The sequence below is a fragment of the Arvicola amphibius genome, chromosome 5, assembly GCF_903992535.2.
Source record: "Arvicola amphibius chromosome 5, mArvAmp1.2, whole genome shotgun sequence".
NCBI lineage: Eukaryota > Metazoa > Chordata > Mammalia > Rodentia > Cricetidae > Arvicola > Arvicola amphibius.
In genome coordinates this window covers 119,321,282-119,339,137 of record NC_052051.1, presented here as the reverse complement: position 1 = coordinate 119,339,137, position 17,856 = coordinate 119,321,282, and the positions used below count along the sequence as shown (strand labels likewise).

The 17,856-nt window shown below is 45.4% G+C and overlaps 1 protein-coding gene across 1 annotated transcript in view; it reads left to right on the top strand.

Moving 5' to 3' along the window:
• Ppp2r2b (protein phosphatase 2 regulatory subunit Bbeta) overlaps nucleotides 1-17,856 on the top strand; it is a 382,372-nt gene that overhangs the window by 319,836 nt on the left and 44,680 nt on the right. Inside the window, exon 6 of the mRNA XM_038330949.1 lies at nucleotides 15,403-15,580. Coding sequence (XP_038186877.1) covers nucleotides 15,403-15,580 — 178 coding nt within the window. The remainder of the gene's footprint in view (nucleotides 1-15,402; nucleotides 15,581-17,856) is intronic.

Here is a 17,856-nt window from a genome sequence, read left to right as displayed (position 1 = left end):
CCCTGGGGTGGTGGCAAGAACAGGCACCTGGGAAGCTGTTAAGAACCCCTCGGGACTCTGGCTGTAAATCTCCCTTTAAATTCTCCGCCTCAGCTTCCATCTGTCAGTCATCCAAATGCAGAGTTCTCTGTCTGAACCAGCTTACCCTTAGGTCGTAGGAGTCGCTGTCAAATGTTATGCATCATGTCTTTATTTTGTGGGCACAGTAAAAAAATACAAATAAAGAACTAAAATTTGCAGCCCTGCTTCTGAGTAGGAGATTATCTTTCCTTAAATAAGGACAAGACAGAAAGTGCTCTCAGTTTCTAGTTTGTCTTGACCACTAAGAAGAAAATAAGTGTATTTCCCTCCTGGCAGAAGTGTTTTAACCCCTTCTACATTCTCAGACTCAGGCTCAGGAGATGGCTCAGTCCATAAAATGCCTACTTTGCAAGTGCAATGGCCTGAGTTTGGACCACTCGCTCCTAAATGAAAGCAAGATGTGGTGGTGAGGGTCTGTGGTCCTGTGATGCCACTGTAACCCTAGCTAGGATGTGACAGTAGAGACAGGCTGATCCCTAGCTCCCTGGTGGGCCAGGTTAGCCCACTGGTGAATGCCAGGTTCAGTGAGAGCCCCTGCCTTCGAACATTCAGATAGTGATTGAGAAAGACGACACCCAATGTCAGCCTCTGGCCCAACACATACAACACTCACACACTCATGCACACATACACACACATGCACACGTACACACACTCACACACACTCATACACATGCACGCACACACTCATGCACACATACACACTCACTCATGCACACACATACATACACACTCACACACTTATGCACACATATACACATGCACACACGCACACTCATGCACACATACTCACACATGCACATGTATACACATGCACACACGCACACACACATGGGAAGGGATAGATAGAAGTGATTAGAACTTTTTTTTCTCATTTTTTTATTAAAGATTTCCATCTCCTCCCCTCCTCCTCCCCCTTCCCTCCCCTCCCTTCCACCCATACCCCCCCCCCCCCCCCTCTCCAAGACAAAGAGCCATCAGGGTTCCCTTCACTATGTTCAGTCCATGGTCCTCCCAGCTCCCCCTAAGTCCAGGAAGTGAGCAACCAAACTGACAAGGCTCACAGTGAGCCCGTCCATGCTGTAGAGTTCATGTTCATTGCCATTGTCCTTGGTTTCTCAGTCCTCCTCCACCGTCAGCCACATTCAGAGAGTCCGGTTTGGTCCCCTGTTCCATCAGTCCCATTCCGACTGGACTTGGTGGTCTCCCGTTAGATCTGTTCTACCGTCTCAATGGGTAAAAGCACTCCTCGCGAGACTCAAATGCAACATTGACACTTGAAGTGTCTTCTAGAATCTGTCCCCACCCTTAATTGGACAGTTTCTCTTAGAAGAATGCTTCTATCCTCATTAGTACTAAGGTGATGTATCATAGAGAATTTCTCTGTATTTGTGTTTGGTAAGACTGTACCTTCATGTAATTTCTACTGACTCTCAAATGGAAAGACGCCACAGCACAGGGGAGCTGGCATTAGCTCCTTCTGAGAAAGAAAAAAATTATGAGCAGTGGAAGTGGCATATATGTTAAGAGATTAAAATTCCAAACGCAATGTAAACTTAGCTTGCCTAAATCTGCAACCTTAGGAAATGAAAATGTCTCCCTATATTTGGTGTCGTAACTCAAGATCTAGGTTTAACTTACTTTCTATAATTTAAGCCAAAAAAAAAAAAAAATCCTGCATGCCTATAAATAGAGCTAGAATAGAATGCCATTTTAAGCTAGCAGTTCTTGTGAAGGAAAAAATAAGCAGTTGGGGAGCTTGTTGAGTCAGGCTCTAGAGATAGTGTCGAGATTTGTTGTGTTCTCTTCAAACATGTGCACAGAGAAGGGTGTTCGTCTGCCACCTTCAGAGTTTATGTGCAACACCTTCCCTTGGTTCCCTTTCTCTCCAGCTGCCCTTACTATTTCAGCTAGCAGTCTCTACTCTTGCGATAACAAGGCTTCACACAGGGACAAAGCTCCCTGCCCTTCCACTGCATCTCCCGTCACTAGCAACATCCCTGAGAAACTGCTAAAACCCCTTGCATGCTCATAGGGCAAGGCTAAGATGTCTCTGACTCTGCCCAAGACTTCGCTTGAGACCGTGCCTCAGTGGTTTGTCCCTCAGAGCCCAAGCCAGCTGCGTGCTTTGAGGTCTCTTCAACCTCAAAACCAGTGTTTTGTTTTCAGAGGCTTAGAAGAAAAGAATCTTACTTCCTCATTTTCTCCTCCTGCGAAATTTACATCTCCCCCTGTTTCTTGGGATGACTCCTGTCTTGCACACTGGTGCAAATAATAAGAAAGTGTGTGCCTTTCTTTTGGGCACACACTTAAGGTATTGATCAATAAATCACCCCCTGCCAAGTTCCAACAGCCTGGTTTCCTCCTTTTGCCACTTATATTCTCCTTTCAGATGGGAAAAAGAGCTCATTATTTTTCTTTTTCACCTCCAGCTATGTCTTTTTTCTTCTCTCTTTGCATATCATTTAACTTAGTTCTCAAGCCCGCCATCCCCATTTGTTCCTCGCAGGGTGTCCCCTTTTTTACCTAGAAGCTACCGAGACCCTCGGCAGAATCTCATCCCCTTTCTTATTGCACAGGGACACATGAGGGTTTTGAGGTCACAGAAGCCAGTAGTACAATGGAGAGAAGACATGACATGGCTTCAGATGCCACGTCTATAGAGGGTGCCATGCGTGCTCACTGGGAAAGATGAGGCCTCCCAGTAGAATGGCACCTCAGTCTTCTCTGGGAAATAAAGCCAGGCTCACTGAGGGTGTTTATCTGATCAGGTGTGTGGGAGAACATGCTTCATGAGGTTACACATGGGAAGCCCATGGGATTAGATGCCATTAGGGAAGCAAGAATCTAAGACACAGCTATGTTTCACTGCATCTGAAGGCCTCAGTTACACATGGAAGAGAGAGGAACCCTCTGTGCCCAGCCAGGCATCCCTACTGTGGAGGTGGAACTTGTCAAACCAGTCCCCACTTATGAAAACATGCCTGACTTAGCAATGAACAATCTACCGAGATCCAATATTGTACCTGATGAAAATTGCCTTTTTCTTTTCTTTTTTTTTTTTTTTCTGAGACAAGGTCATAACTTCTGTCCTGGAACTCACTGTGTAGCTTTGCAAGTGTTAGACTCATAGGGATATGCCACCACACCTGGGAAAATATATTTTCTACCAGTAGTTGAAGCCACTGTGTGAACCATCATTCTTGGTAGCGTGGCTGTCACTTTCCTGTGTCACCAAGTTTCTTAAAGTCCATTATGTTTATACTGGTCTAAGACACAGCCTTGGGAAGCATCATTAAAAACTAAAACAAAAACAGAATAACAACAACAACAAAAAAAAAACCGCCAGCAACTTGGTATTCCCATTCCCTTTTTATCATTCCGGTTACACCGAGCCCAAAGACTGGCTCTGGCAACAATGCTTTCAACCTCACTCCGAACACTTAACAATTTTTCGTTTAATTCATAGCTAATTTTAAACTCTAGATCCTTCCCAGGTAACTGTATCAACCAAAATTTAAACACAATTTTTTTCCAATATGTTTTTATAATTTTTGACAATTCACATGAAACTTTCTTTCATATATATTACAGCGTTGTGAAACTCCCAATCAAAATAAATGTGGTGAACTAAACAATAGATCCATTTAAAGTAAATATTAAGTCACAGCCCGTGTAGAATAGACTAGTGGTAAGTATCTAAAGCGGAATAGCAGGTGTCTGAACCCTACTGCAGCTGCTTTTCAGTTATCGGGGCACTTTTAAATGTCAGTATGCATTACCCCATACCAACTGAGCTAAAGTCCCAAACTGCAGGTCTCGGCAGTCCATGTATTCTGTGTCTCTCAAATGATTCTGATGAAAGACTATACCAGAAGTCCCTGCATGAGAAAATCTTCCACTTCTTTTGCTCTCAAAGTTTTCTGTCTGGACATGTGCTTGTTTGATGGGCTACTAGGTGCATAATGTGTTTCATTTGCAAGTTCACTGCCATAGTGATCTTTATCTTTAGAGAAGTTTTCTAAAAAATGTGCTGAGAAGCAACTACATGTGATTCCCTGAGGGCTGTGACTAAGAGGCCCCACCACCGTGGTACTTAGGTACTAGTACAAGCTCTTCTATGCTGAGCATGCGCTCTCTCTCTCTCTCTCTCTCTCTCTCTCTCTCTCTCCCTCCCTCTCTCCTCTCTCTCTGCTTATACTTATGCCTGTGTCAAACCCAACCTGAATGAATATAAATAGAATTGTCATAAGTTTTTGAACATTTTAAACTTTTAATTATTTATTTGTTTATTTAATTTTGGTAATGTTGGTGACATTGAGATTACTGTCATGGGTGGTCATAAACCAGCCTTCCTTTGCCCTCTCGTGTTTGCCTCATTTTTAAATATCCAGATAGCCTTAACTCTTCCCTGTGCTTTAAATAACCCTCATATCCCACCCTATGGTGTTAACTAAGTGACTTTATCCCTTACGATGTGACCTAAACCCACTGATCTTCCCAAGATACAAGAGATAGTATGTGCTGAACTTCCAGGAGGCAGGAAGGAGTGGTAAAGTGGCAGGCGGTTTAGAGTAACTGAGTTCAGGAAAAAAAAAAAAAAAAAAAAAAAACCCTCTTATAGAGAGTCCATATTCCCCCAGACCAGACAGTGTGCTTATAAATTTCGCAAACTCTGCATAACAAAATTAATGTGTAGATATACAGTGTGTGGTATAAAACTGCGAAGAGGGAGGGCATCACAAGAAGAGCTCATCAGTGAACCTCCAGCTCATCTGACACACTGAAACCTGAGATCCACCTATCTGCCCACCTCATGCTTGCTCGGAGGCCTCTGCCCGCTGGGGACATAGTGGCAGTGGTTATCAATGCCCGCATTTGTTTCCCTCTTTCTTGTATGTGCACATGATCAGCCGAATCCACATGTTAAATACATGTGAATAACTCTTATTCCTGGGTTTATAGGTCCTGTGGGTCTTCAACAGAGTGGAATCTGGTTAGAAGTCAGGAGCAGGCATTTTGTGGTCAAATGCAGGTGTTTGAATGGCTCCACGTGTGTCCCTTGCTCCCTCTGTGTACCTAGTTTTCTCTTCAGATTTTCCTTTCTGGAAGCCTTGAAGCTTTCTGTTTTGTCAAAAAGGCTGTTAGCTTTGACTCTGGGGAAAATAATTCGTGCCCCTCCCTTCAGGAAGAGAGTGAATGTTTTAAGTCCTGGGCGATGACCTCCAACCCATCACCTTTCCTTATAGTTCGCCTTTCCCCAAATCAGAGGGCAAAGAAGGGTCGGGATGACTCAGGATATGGATGGTGACCTGAAAACCTCGAAGGGAATAGACACAGGATGCCACACTACACTACAAGGCCTATGGCTGAGTGTGAAGAGAAGAATCAGCTGCTTGCTAGTGGGTAACCACTGATTGCTCAGACTCCCAATGACTAGGGCTATAGGCCAAACTGAAAAAAACTAAGAATTCTGTCCTGTGAGGTATCAGATATGATGATTTTTCTTCTTTTTATAAATGTAATGAGTAAGTTTAATAGATAAGGTAACCAAATAAATGGAAACACTTAAACCAAATAAATTAAACACTTTCTTAATTTAATAAACTCACCAAGGGAATAATAATTACATGGTAAGCAGATTTTTATTACTGTATATATCTGAAAAATAAGCAAAGAGGTGCAAAAGAAGTATTTATAGAAAAGTCAGTTTGCACTCTTACTGTTGTAAAATGTTTTTACAAATATTTTTGTAATTCTTTGAGAATTGCATATGTTTTTATATTACCCAAGTCCTCCCTGTGACTCCCAGATCCATCCCCACTTTCCTAGTCCTCAACTCTGTGTTCTGTTTCTTTTCCCCTTCCTTTCCTTTTATATTAGAAAAGGAAAATATGTTTATAGCAACAAGTCAGGCAAAAACATATAGAGGCTCTTCCCAGGTAAGAATGTTACTGCTTAGAGTATGAGCGTTTCTGTATCTTCCCCGTACTTCTGCCTTCCCATGTTGTTATAACAATAGTGGGGGGATACAGTTCTCATACTGCCTATACCACTTAGCTCTACAGATAACCCTCTGAGCCAATTTGTCTTCTTTGAAATGGTAGCCATTCTAACATCTAGATAGACTGTGATTTATGCAACCTCTTCTAAGGAATCTAGATTTCAATAGAATGTGATCATATCTAACAGTGGAAGCTAGTATTCTCCAACATTTTTGCTGAATGACAGTTTCCATTTAAGAAGGACTTTCTAAAGTTAAAGGTTACATTCTTTCTCTTTTAGTATCTACTTCTGACTTTTTTTTGTTGCACTTCTTACACACCTGGCCAGTGGCAGAGGTTCTCAAACTGTGGGTCCCAACACATTTGGGGGTCAAACCACCCTTTCACAGGGGTTGCCTAAGACCATCAGAAAACACAACAATTATGATTCATAAAATAGCAAAATTATAGTTATGAAAAGGCAACAAAAATAATTTATGGTTGGGGGTGTCACCAAAACATGAGTCGCTGGATTAAAGGGTCACAGCATTAGGAAGGCTGAGAACCACTGCTTTCACCTCTGGTGAGAAGATCATCTTGACCTTCACCTTTTCAACTTCCAGGCGGCATAGTTCACATTAAGGGTCACCCCAGGGTCACCCCAGGCCCAGTGCCTGAATGCTTTCAGCTAAGAAAATGAAGCGGCTGTTTTGTGTCTCAAAGAGTTACCCTCGTCATAAAACTGTAGTGAATTCCGACAGCATCTGCCATGTAGATTCTTTATGAATAAAGATTTAAAAAGGAATCTGACCCATCTTTCGCAAGATTGAGGGTTTTAGAGACTCTCGCGGGCTGCTGCTGCTAGATTGGCATACCTATAATATAATATAATATAATATAATATATAATATATTATATAATATAATATATAATATAATATAATATAATGTCTGGCTCTCTCTTCCTTTGAATTTTCTGTGTCTATCTTCGATTTATATCTTTATTGAGCTATTTGCTTTATTGCCAGTTCTTAGGAACTCATTATATATAACAAATAAAAACCTTTTCCTATCTTTATTTATTCTTTGATAATTTCCTATGGATATATGTGTATAAGGCATGTTGATCCAGTCAACCCATCATCCCGTCTTCATCTCCTCGCAGGCCCTTCCCCTACTCCATGTCCGTAATCATTTTTATAGTCCATGAATGAGCTTCTTGTGCACTCATAAAAATAATCAGGAAAAGTTTCTTTCAACAATAACAAAAAAAAAACCCACCAGTATAAAACTGTATCGGGGGAGTCAGAATACTCGATTTCATTATTTTATTATTATTTGAGAATTCCGTGCATGCATATAATGAAATATAACCATATACATACTACTTCCTAACTTCATTTTGTCATCATCATCATCATTTTGATAACCCACTGAGTTCAGCTAGTGCTGCCTACATGTGTCTAGGTGCAGGACCATCAACAGGAGTGTGGGGAACCTATCAGTGGCTCAGACACCAGTGATTCTTCTTTCCCTACAATGCCAGTAGCTTCTCAGTAAGGGGCAGGGTCTGGGTGCTGTCATCTCTCTCAACCTGCAGAACTTTTGGCTGGCTGTGACAATCATTTTAAACGCCCCCCCCCTCAAAAAAAAGCTTCTGCTAACGATGACTATTCGGGGATTCTTCCCTTTAGCCCCAAGGTCATTAGTTCCCAGCAGTGCATCTATACAGGCTGCCTGGTTTAGGGGTTTGGTTTTCAAAATACCAGTCCTTGAGTTTCATCTCCCAGGCACAGTGACTTAACTTTCTGGTGGTGAGGCCCAGACATCAGTTTCAAATCAGTAAGAATGCTTACTGGATTTGAGTATGCAGCCAGAACCAGGAATTGGATCATTCAACCTTGGGAGGTCATTGAAAGTTAACCCGTCCTGTGGGAAAGGCACCAGTGATCACTACTACCACCTTCAGGTGGGAGGCAGAACTGCCACAACTCAGCTCCAAAGGGCTCTGCGAGCTCAGATCTATGAAAAGTCCCGTTTTCAGGGTATTGGCAAGGTATCTTTGTATGCATGTGGCCCTTCCTTGTATAAATGACTTCCCAGGGAACTTCGCTGGCAAGATTTGTCAAGTTAGTATTGAATTTGCACTTATACCGTTGATTCTGCATCTTCTGTAGTCATAATTAGCAGACTATAATATGATACTGCTCAAGGTCTGGTATCTTCAGCTACCAAATATTCATTGACTATTTATCCTAATAACAAACATCACTGGATTTTATAATCCATGTGAGAGGCAGAGGCAGTTTCTGCGACGAATCTTAACCAAACTCATCCAAAACGAAGCCACTACCCCTTCCCCAGCTATGTGTTAATTGGAATTGCCTTGCTCTGTAACGTTTCAGGATGTTTCTTCCTTCGTGTGAGATTATACAGTGTGTAACGTTGAGGGAAATAGCAGAGGAGGCAGTCATCAGGGAAACACGCTTTGAAAGGCAGTGATGCTGGCAGAACATGGAAATGTCTGGGGGAAAATAGCACAGAACTGGCAGCGGCTGGGGCTTCTGCACGAAGTGGTAATTAGATGGCAAGTTTATCTTCTGAGGGAAAGGTGTTTCTTCTCCCTTCTCCATACACAGGCTCAGAGTTAGACACTGAGAAGGTGAAATTGTTGTTCTGTCGTGACAGTCACCTTTGATGCATTGAGTTTCCTTCATATGTATGTATAGATACATATATATTTATACATCTATTTATTCCACCAGGCATTAGTGGGGGTGTGATCCATACTCTGCCAATAGGAGTTAAATCTCTAAGAAATAAAGATAAAGAAAAGATGGGTGATGGATAGATAGGTGGAGAGAGAGAGAGAGAGAGAGAAAGAGAGGGAGGGAGGGAGGGAGGGAGGGAGGGAGGGAGGGAGGGAGGGAGGGAGGGAGGGAGGGAGGAGTGGATCTATAGGATATAGGTATATATAAGTAAGTGTTAGGTATGTGTACATATATGTGTGTGTTACATATGCACATGTATTGAAATTCGCGCCAGGACTTTGCCCATACAGAGCACATGGACCCTCACTGATTTCTGTCCCCAGGCCTGAGCAGAACCTTCTGCAGCCTGTTGTAAACTGACACAGGTTTTCCTCTGCCTGCCCAGCTTACACTGTATCTCAGAAGGGCTTCCTTAAGAGTTCAGCTTCACCATTGCAGAATCATTGGCATTCTAGTCTGGGTAAATTCTCTGTGATGGTCTTCTGTCCACTGTGCAGCATTTACCTTCTGCTCACTAATGCCAGGAATATCCCCTCACCTACTCCAGACATCTCCTACTCCCCAAAAAGACCAGCTGACTTAAGAACTGGGGTGCTCTGGAGAGAGTGAGCTTCCCCTTCTTTCCCAACAGCTTACCTGATCCCCTAATCTAAATTGGGAACCTTGTTTTTTTCTCTCTCTCTCTCATGAAAAGTCAGTGTGGAGTGAGTGACAGTTTGTAACAATACACTTGCCTGAGACATGAATGTCTTTCTTTCCTATTGCACCTCCAGTTCCACAGTATAATCTGTTTTGTTCACTCTGTACACATATTGCCTGGCGCAGTGATTGGCACTTAATAAGTATATGTCAAATGAAAGGATTATTTAATATCCTGAAGCACAAAGCCTGACTTGGTCCGAAGGGGTTTTGTTCTGGGGGCTTATTTCAGTCTATATAGCAAAGCCTATAAAAGAAGAAATTAGGGCCATATTGAGGCTGTTGAAGGGTGTGAGCAGGGAAGTCTAAAAATTATATTATTTGGATAGGATTCCTGGGGGGTTTTGGCGGGGTGCTGTTGATTGGCAGGTTCATTCTGGAAACAACAGCTCTGATATGTCATCATGAGCCGAGCCAACCTGTCCCTCCTGCTTCCCCAACCCACCCACCAATTCACAGAGGAAACAAGGCTTTGACCGGAGTGAGGCTTGATGCTCTATCAGTTCTCTGAGGACCAGAAGGGACGTGACATCAGAGACAGCCCACGAGGCCTCTTAATGCTCCTTTTCATGTTTAAAAATGGAATTAAGATGCATAATTTTTTAAATGAAAAATGACTGACTGGCATTCTTCCCACCAAAAATGGGGAATAATTTAATTTGTTAGTGGCTTATTTTATTTGACAGTCTTTGTACAGACTCGATTTGGTTTGTTACACTGAATTACCCTTTAATGGCGGGTACATCATGCCAGACTCAACCCCCCCCCCAGGTGGGTTTGATAATTGGACAAGCGTCCATATTGTTCAAGGTTTCATAACAATGAGAATAGAGGCTCCTCAGCAGTGTGAGCGGACTGCTCCTCGCAGCTTCCTGAGCGTCCTCACCCTGACCGTGGCATCTTCTCCAGCTCCTCTCTGCTCATCACATCCTCTCCAATCTCATGGTTTTCTGATGCCTTGCACATGCTTCAGCCTTGGTGCATCTGCATTCATGGGTCCCCCTGCCTCGTGTCCTTCAGCCTAGGTGCATCTGCATTCATGGGTCCCCCTGCCTCGTGTCCTTCAGCCTAGGTGCATCTACATCTATGGGTCTCCCTGCCTCATGTCCTTCTGGCATCTGCTCACATGGCACCCTTCAGAGCTGCCTTCCTGGAGAAGCTGTGTCATATAGCATAAGAGAGACAGACAAACAGAGACTCCACAGAAGCAAACTTGACTGTGTATGCCCTGAGGCATGCCTGATAAGGAGAAGAGATCTAATTGTGTTTGTTGAGTGACTAATTAAGCTAATGGCCCAACTCTCAGGAGCACACACACTCCCCTAATACCCCCCTTCTAGTCCATCTTGTGTCAGCATCCTCTCCTTTCTGAGTCTGCCACCACCTCCCTAGGAGATACCTCCTAAGAAGTTCCCACTGAACTCCAGTACAGCTCAGCACCCCTTCCTCAAGTATCTGTGCAGCCTGATACAGAACCAGGAGGATAGAGAGTCAGACTGACTCCTGATCCAAGGAGTACAGGTCTCTTTACTCTGCCTCGGGCCAGCTGTGTGACTTTAGATTAATTGCTCAACCATTCTGTGCCGCACCTTCTTATCTGCCCCTTGGGGATCATGAAGATAAGATAATCCACTGATAACTGGCGTAAGTGTTTAAAACATTCCAGGCAGTAGATATGGGGGGTGTCACTTAATGTGGGGTGTTCATAGAAGGTCTCTCTGAGAGGGTACCACTGGAAAGGGGAATTGAATCAAGTGGCTCTCCGTAAGCCTATATGACAGGTCAGACACGGGCTGCTCCTTGTCCCCAGGGAAATACATTAGTGGATATCATAGCCGTATGCCAGGTGTCCAGGAAAAATGGGATTGGGTTGATCCCTCTCAGTATCATGCACACAAGTGTGTGAGAATACTCATATGCACAAGCAGCCTCAGGAAGACACTGGACCTGAGCAGAGGAGGAGGGATGCAGGCTGACCTAGAGAGGACACTGCTGTATCTCAGCTTGGGTCACTCCAGGTGCAGAGCCTCAGCAGCTGCCAGGAAACCTCTGATAAAAAGCTTCAGCTGAGTTAAGTGGTGCCAAGCCTGGCTGGGCATTTGCTCATGATTCCAGCACTCAGAGGCTGAGGCAGGCAGGTCACAGGTTCAAGGCCAGCCTGGGCTACAGATCAAGGTCTTATTCTCCCAACATGGAAAGCTAAGCTTGCTCTCTCCGTGACACTGGGCTGCGTCCTCCCCTATAGGGTGGCAAATGGAGCCCCTTCCAAGGCTGGCTCCAGGGAAGCAGAATGAGATCATGGATAGGGTGGAGTTGACACCTGGGGTTCTGAATGCCAAGGTTGGCTCACAGCACAGGAAGGCTGCCAGAACAGCACTCACCAAAGAAAGCCCCAACATCGCCTGTCACTCTTGAAACCGTGCCCCACTCTTCTCCCTGCATGGTCCCAGAAGGAATAATCAGACCATGCGGGAATCGTGGTCCCAACTTGGCTGTCTAATCTGCCCATCTGGTCCTTCCTGAACTGCAGAGGGTCCTGGGTCCTCCTTCTGAGGCCATGGTGGACAGAGGACAAACCTTTACCTGAACATAAGAATGACTCAGGGACTCCCCACACATATAGTCATGCATACATACACAGACATACATGCATACACACACACACACACACACACACACACACACCTACATCCTTTATCTGTGCAGAGCATCAGAGGGCTCCATCCCCAGACACCTGCTCTGAGCCCTTCCCCATTAGACGACCCATCATGGATTGTGTCAGCCTGCATTAGCAGCCAGGCTCATCACATTAGGCAGCAGCCCTGGGCTGGCAGCTACTACTTTGAAATGCCTCTTTATCCTGTTGTCACGCTGTCTTCTGCATCAGACACAGCCACAGGAGCAATCTGCAGACCCCGTGCAGACATGAAGGACCGGGTTAGAGGGCAAGGATTTCACGGAAGCCTGACAGATCCCAGTGCCCTGGGCTCTGGTGCCTGGGTGGCACTCAGGCCTCTCTGGGGAGCGCTGAAAGGCTCTAAAGTATGAGCATCCTTATGACCAACTGTAAAAGTATAGGTGCCGTGTGTTCCTGAAAACACAAAAAATAGATGCCCTGTCCATTTACTGTAAAAACTGGTGATGCCTGTGGTGACATCATACACACAGCATGGTGTGACATCCATAATGCCTCTCTTCTACTAGCCTTCCTGGCTATTTATCCAGGTCACTAACAAAGCAATGACCAGTCCCCACCTTGTGCAGTGTTCCTGCCTGGTGCAGATGAGGAAAGAACTCTCATCTTTGTAGCCAGATGGGTCCTGAGATCAAATCCCATCTGTGCCGTCTCATATCTGGGCCACCCTGGGATAGTAACTTGGCCTCTGTGTCCTGTTTGTAATCCTACTGTGTGCTGGTACCTGTTTCACGGTTGTTGAAAGAATTGTCTAGGGGTCTATGTGAAGAGGGCCTGGCCAGGCACTGATGCTTCAGTAGCTAGTTCAGGGCCAAGTTCATGGGGGGAAGCTTAGTTTTATCCATTGTGAAACCTCAACTCACACAAGCCCTCAATGGGTGTTCACTTGTGCATACCTATCTGTGAAAGCTGGCGCTCAACCCCCCTGTACCTCCAGAAAGGTCTGATCAAAGCTTGACCTTGCTCATGTCTGGGTCATCACAAACACATTCACCTTCTTGATGTATGCAGAGCCTCTTCTGGTAGCTTACCCCCAATCTACCCCCTCTCAGAGTGGGCTCCATCACCATCCCAGCTTCAACCCCATTTCTCTGGATGGAACCCCCTTTCTGCTGACCTGGGAACTCACACTCATCTTTCATGTCCCCACTCACTCACCCAGTCACAGGAAGCCCCTCAAGACCCGCTATGCCTTGTACCCCCTCCCTGGAGCACTTGCTCAATTGCTGTGTGATCATTCACCCCACCTCTGCCCCTTCCCCACCCCAAGCTATGGCAGCCATATGATGGTGGGGCAGGGGTCCTGAGTGCTTACCAGGTGAGCCCTTGGGACTTTGCACAGGCTCAGTTGGTGTTGCTGAAAGAGTGCGTGGGATGGGGAGTGACTACCTCAATAAATCCCCATGACCGTCTTCAAAAGGAAGAGGACAAAGCAGGTTCAGTCAATGACCTGAATGATCATGGGGCACATACCAGCCCATCAGTCAGTGGTTATTTATGCTCAAAGTGGATGCCTCCTACTCTCCCACAAAACCATTATCCATGCCTGGCAAATTGAGACCCAAGAGACCAACTCCCCCCCATCTTGGCACACAGAAGACCCCCAACACTGGCTTCTGGGACCCAGCATCTCTTCTGTCTATCTTATTCTATCTGTGTCTTCTCAGAGCTGTTCATGTGTGCATGCACACACGTGCGCACAGACACACACACACACACACAAGCCTGTGAACAAGTTTGGGACTGAAAGAACTCTGCCTTCTTAGCAGGTGCTGTCAGGTGACTACCCTTCAGAAAGCCGATGGGCTTTGGGTCCCCTCTTCTTGCATCCTGTTGTCATGCCAGCCAGGGCTCCTCCAAGAGTCTTTGTGAGGGAGGAGAAGATCTTTGTGGCTCTTTGTCTCCTTGTTTCTGATTAATAGCTGTGCCTGTGCTCTGTAGTTTAGTTTGTTTGGGTCTTTTAGAAGAGTGTGTCTTTGTTCACATTTTCCTGAGAAAACTCTCTCTCTCTCTCTCTCTCTCTCTCTCTCTCTCTCTCTCTCTCCCTCTCTCTCTCTCCCTCGTCTGCCTCGTCTCTATCTCTCCACCTCTTCTCCTCTCTCTCTCTCTCTCTCTCTCTCTCTCTCTCTCTCTCTCTCTCTCTCTCTCTCTCTCTCTCTTTCTCTCTCTCTCTCTGTAGCCTAGCTCCCCAGCCCACCATGAAGAAAACACTTACTGACATTGCTGTACTCAGTCCTCCAGTAAACACTTCCAGAATACCAGATTCTAAATTTCAGAAGCGTGACCAGATAATTTACTGTCCCAATGGGGGCCAGTTTGAATGTGACACTAGCTAATTCGTACTCGTGGACAGTAGGTATAAACAAAGATGCTCCCAGGCCAACCAGGATGCACCAAGCACTCATATACCATCAGCTCATTTGGGGTCACTAGGTTTGGGTGGTGGAAGGCTTTCCTATAAGTGTCCCGTAAACGTTAAAAGTAAACTAGGAGGGAGCCCAGGCCACTAGGGGCAAGATGTAAAGACGTAAGCAAGATGAATGGAGGTTGAAGCTAAATGACAGATTCCTAAGGTTTTTCCCACAATCTCCTTCATGAATGGATTTCCTTTTTAAAAAAAGAAAGAACGTACATACTACCAACACTAAATGACTCAGAAGGTTGGGTGTATGTGTGTAAATGTGTGCATGTATATGCATACATATTTGTGTGTGTGTGTGTGTGTGTGTGTGTGTGTGTGTGTATAGCAATAATAGCCAAAGAAGAGGTCATGAATTTGAGACAAAGTGAAGATGGGGCAGGGGCGGGTGGAAATGATGTAAACACAGTACTCATATTTCAAAAAATAAAACGTTTAAATTAAAAAAAAAAAGGGAAACAGACTGGGAGTGAGAGCTTAGAAGACTATGTTCCCATAATGGAATCCAAGTCCCCATGAAGGGCGCTGGGGAAGTGTTTCACGTTTATAAAGATGTGATGTCACCATCCCCTATCCCCCCAGTGCCAGATATCAACATCTGCAAGGCCAAGAATGTTGTGAGAATGGCAGCTGGCTTCTGTCACTCTTGGCTTCAGGGTTGTGACTTAGTGTGTGGTGGTAAGGGCACAGCGTGACCCATTTCCTACCAAAAAGAGACTTCTGTCCTGAGCACTGTGCCTCTCTCATATCCTAGGTGCCCGTCCTGAGACCCATGGACCTGATGGTGGAGGCCACCCCACGAAGAGTGTTTGCCAATGCGCACACATACCACATCAACTCCATATCCGTCAACAGCGACTACGAAACCTACATGTCTGCTGATGACCTGAGGATTAATCTGTGGAACTTTGAGATAACCAATCAGAGTTTTAGTATCCTTTCCTTCCAAGCCAATAGCCCATTGGTCTGACTCAAGGGTATCCAGGTAGGAGTGGGTAGGGGAGAAAGAGGTAAGGAAAAAACCATCCAAATGGAAATGCCTGGCAACTTTGAAGGAAAATCTTAAATTGTGGGTGCAGCAGCAGCGCTAGCTCTGAAATCTAACTTAAAATCATTTCTTTACACAGTGAATAATGGCCCGAAAGCAGCTTGACATGACAGTCCTAATGCAACTGAGGACATAGGTCCAAGACACCAGGTTTGATCCCAGCACCTCAAACAAAACAAAAACTATAAGCGTTTTTATCTTCCACTTAACTCAAACTGGGAAAAGTCAAAAAGATTTCTGTCTGTGTAAAACCAGTGTTTGACCTCATTATACTCATCTTGCATTTACTGATAAAAACTGATCTCAACCTGTGGGTCACAACCCCCAGGACCATCAGAAAACTCAGCTATTTACACTATTCATAACAGTAGCAAAATTACAGTTATGAGGTAGCAATGAAAATGATTTTATGGTTGGGGTCACCACGACATGAGGAACTGTATTAAAACGTCCCGGCATTAGGAAGGTTGAGAGCCACTGGTCTAGGGTGTGCCTGTCCGGTCCATCCTAAAGCCTGACTCTCAGCTCGAGCTCCCAACTCAGTTCATGCTCTCAGCCCTCGGGGAGTTGAGTTCTGGCTCCCAGTCAACCTTGATTCTTCAGTTACCGGCTTCTGCTATCCCAGCCCCGCCCATCCCCGAGCTGTCCACAGTGAATCTCGGACAGCTGAGATGCCTCCATCCCCACTCCTACCTTCACCCAACTGATACAGGCCACCGTTGTCTCTTTCCTCTATGGGTGCCTGATTCCTCTCCTTCAGCACACATGCCCTGCCTATCAGTTACCGTGTGACCCACACGACATCCTGACTGTGCACCTAACACTCCAGTAACTTTCCAGTTGTTTCCCAGAGTCTAGAAGATTCCACACCATCTGGGCCTGACTCCCTCTGACTCCTGTCATGTCACCCTTGCCTCATCCACTCTGCTTCCACCAGAGAACCATGTTTCTACCCCCAGCTAAGCTTTGCTCTTCCTTCTTCTGCACCTGCTGTCCCCTCTATCTGGAAATGTGTCCCCAGAGTTCTAATTCCAGCCTCGTTTGAACCTACCATCTCTTCAGAGACTAGGCTCCCATTAGTTTCCAAGTGGCCGACAGCACCTTTATTCTTGCTGTCTTCATCACGCTCAGCGGACCTTGAAATGTTTTAGCGTGTGCGTTTTTTAGTTTGCCCCCGTGGGAATGTCATTTTCATGAGAACAGGAGCCCCGAATGGCCCATTGCTGTATCCCAATGGATTCAGCATTCTGTGTCTGAAAGCTACTGCACACAGCGAGAGTGGCATCATCGTCAGTGGTCAGAGCGGACCTATTGGAGACTCTTCACTATGAAGCCTAGCTTGGAAATTTAACTTGCAAAGTGTCAAAGCCAAGCTGAGGGAATGGGTTTGTTGGTAAAGTGCTTGCTCAGTAATCACGAGAGCCTGAGTTTGATCCCCAGAACTCAGGAAAAAGAAACGAGATGTGATGGCACCTTTTTATAATAGCAACACTAGAGAGGCGGAGGTACACTCACTCTCCAGCCTTCCTAGCCTATTGGTAAGTTATAGGCCTGGAGGAGATCCTGTCTTTTTGAGGTGTGGGGGTCCTCTGAAGAGCAACAGCCGCACACGGGGATGCAACTCACACACATACATGGAAAGGATATTTGTGCAAGGCTACACAGCTCGTTAGCCACTACCACAGAGACATCCTGTAGTCCCTGAAGGTTCTTAGGAAAGGTGTCCGTAACCAGGTTCTGGCACTGAGATACATCTGGAGACACTGGGAACTGGTCTTTGGAACCGTGACTGGCTAGCTCTCATTGATCCCAGAACAGACATGACACACTGTGTGGGCCGGAGAATAGCTGCCTCTGACGGCAGAGTTCTCCTGGCAGAGCAGCTGCTGATAGAACGAATGTAGATGGCAGTCGCCTTTCCCTCCTCACATCTATTCCGAGAACCAGGAATCTGCCTGGGCTCAGCCAGCTGTCACTCTGAGCTTATGCTTCCCCAGCCTAGGTGGCATGTTTTCTGAATTTTGCCTCCAGGCTTTCAAGAGGGAAAGGAACTTTCTCAGGCATTTGGGGAGACAGATGCCTTGGGGAGAATGCAAAGGGGACATATTAATAGTGCCATTTAGGTTCTCTTCTGCAGATGTGTGACAGCCTGCCAGATGC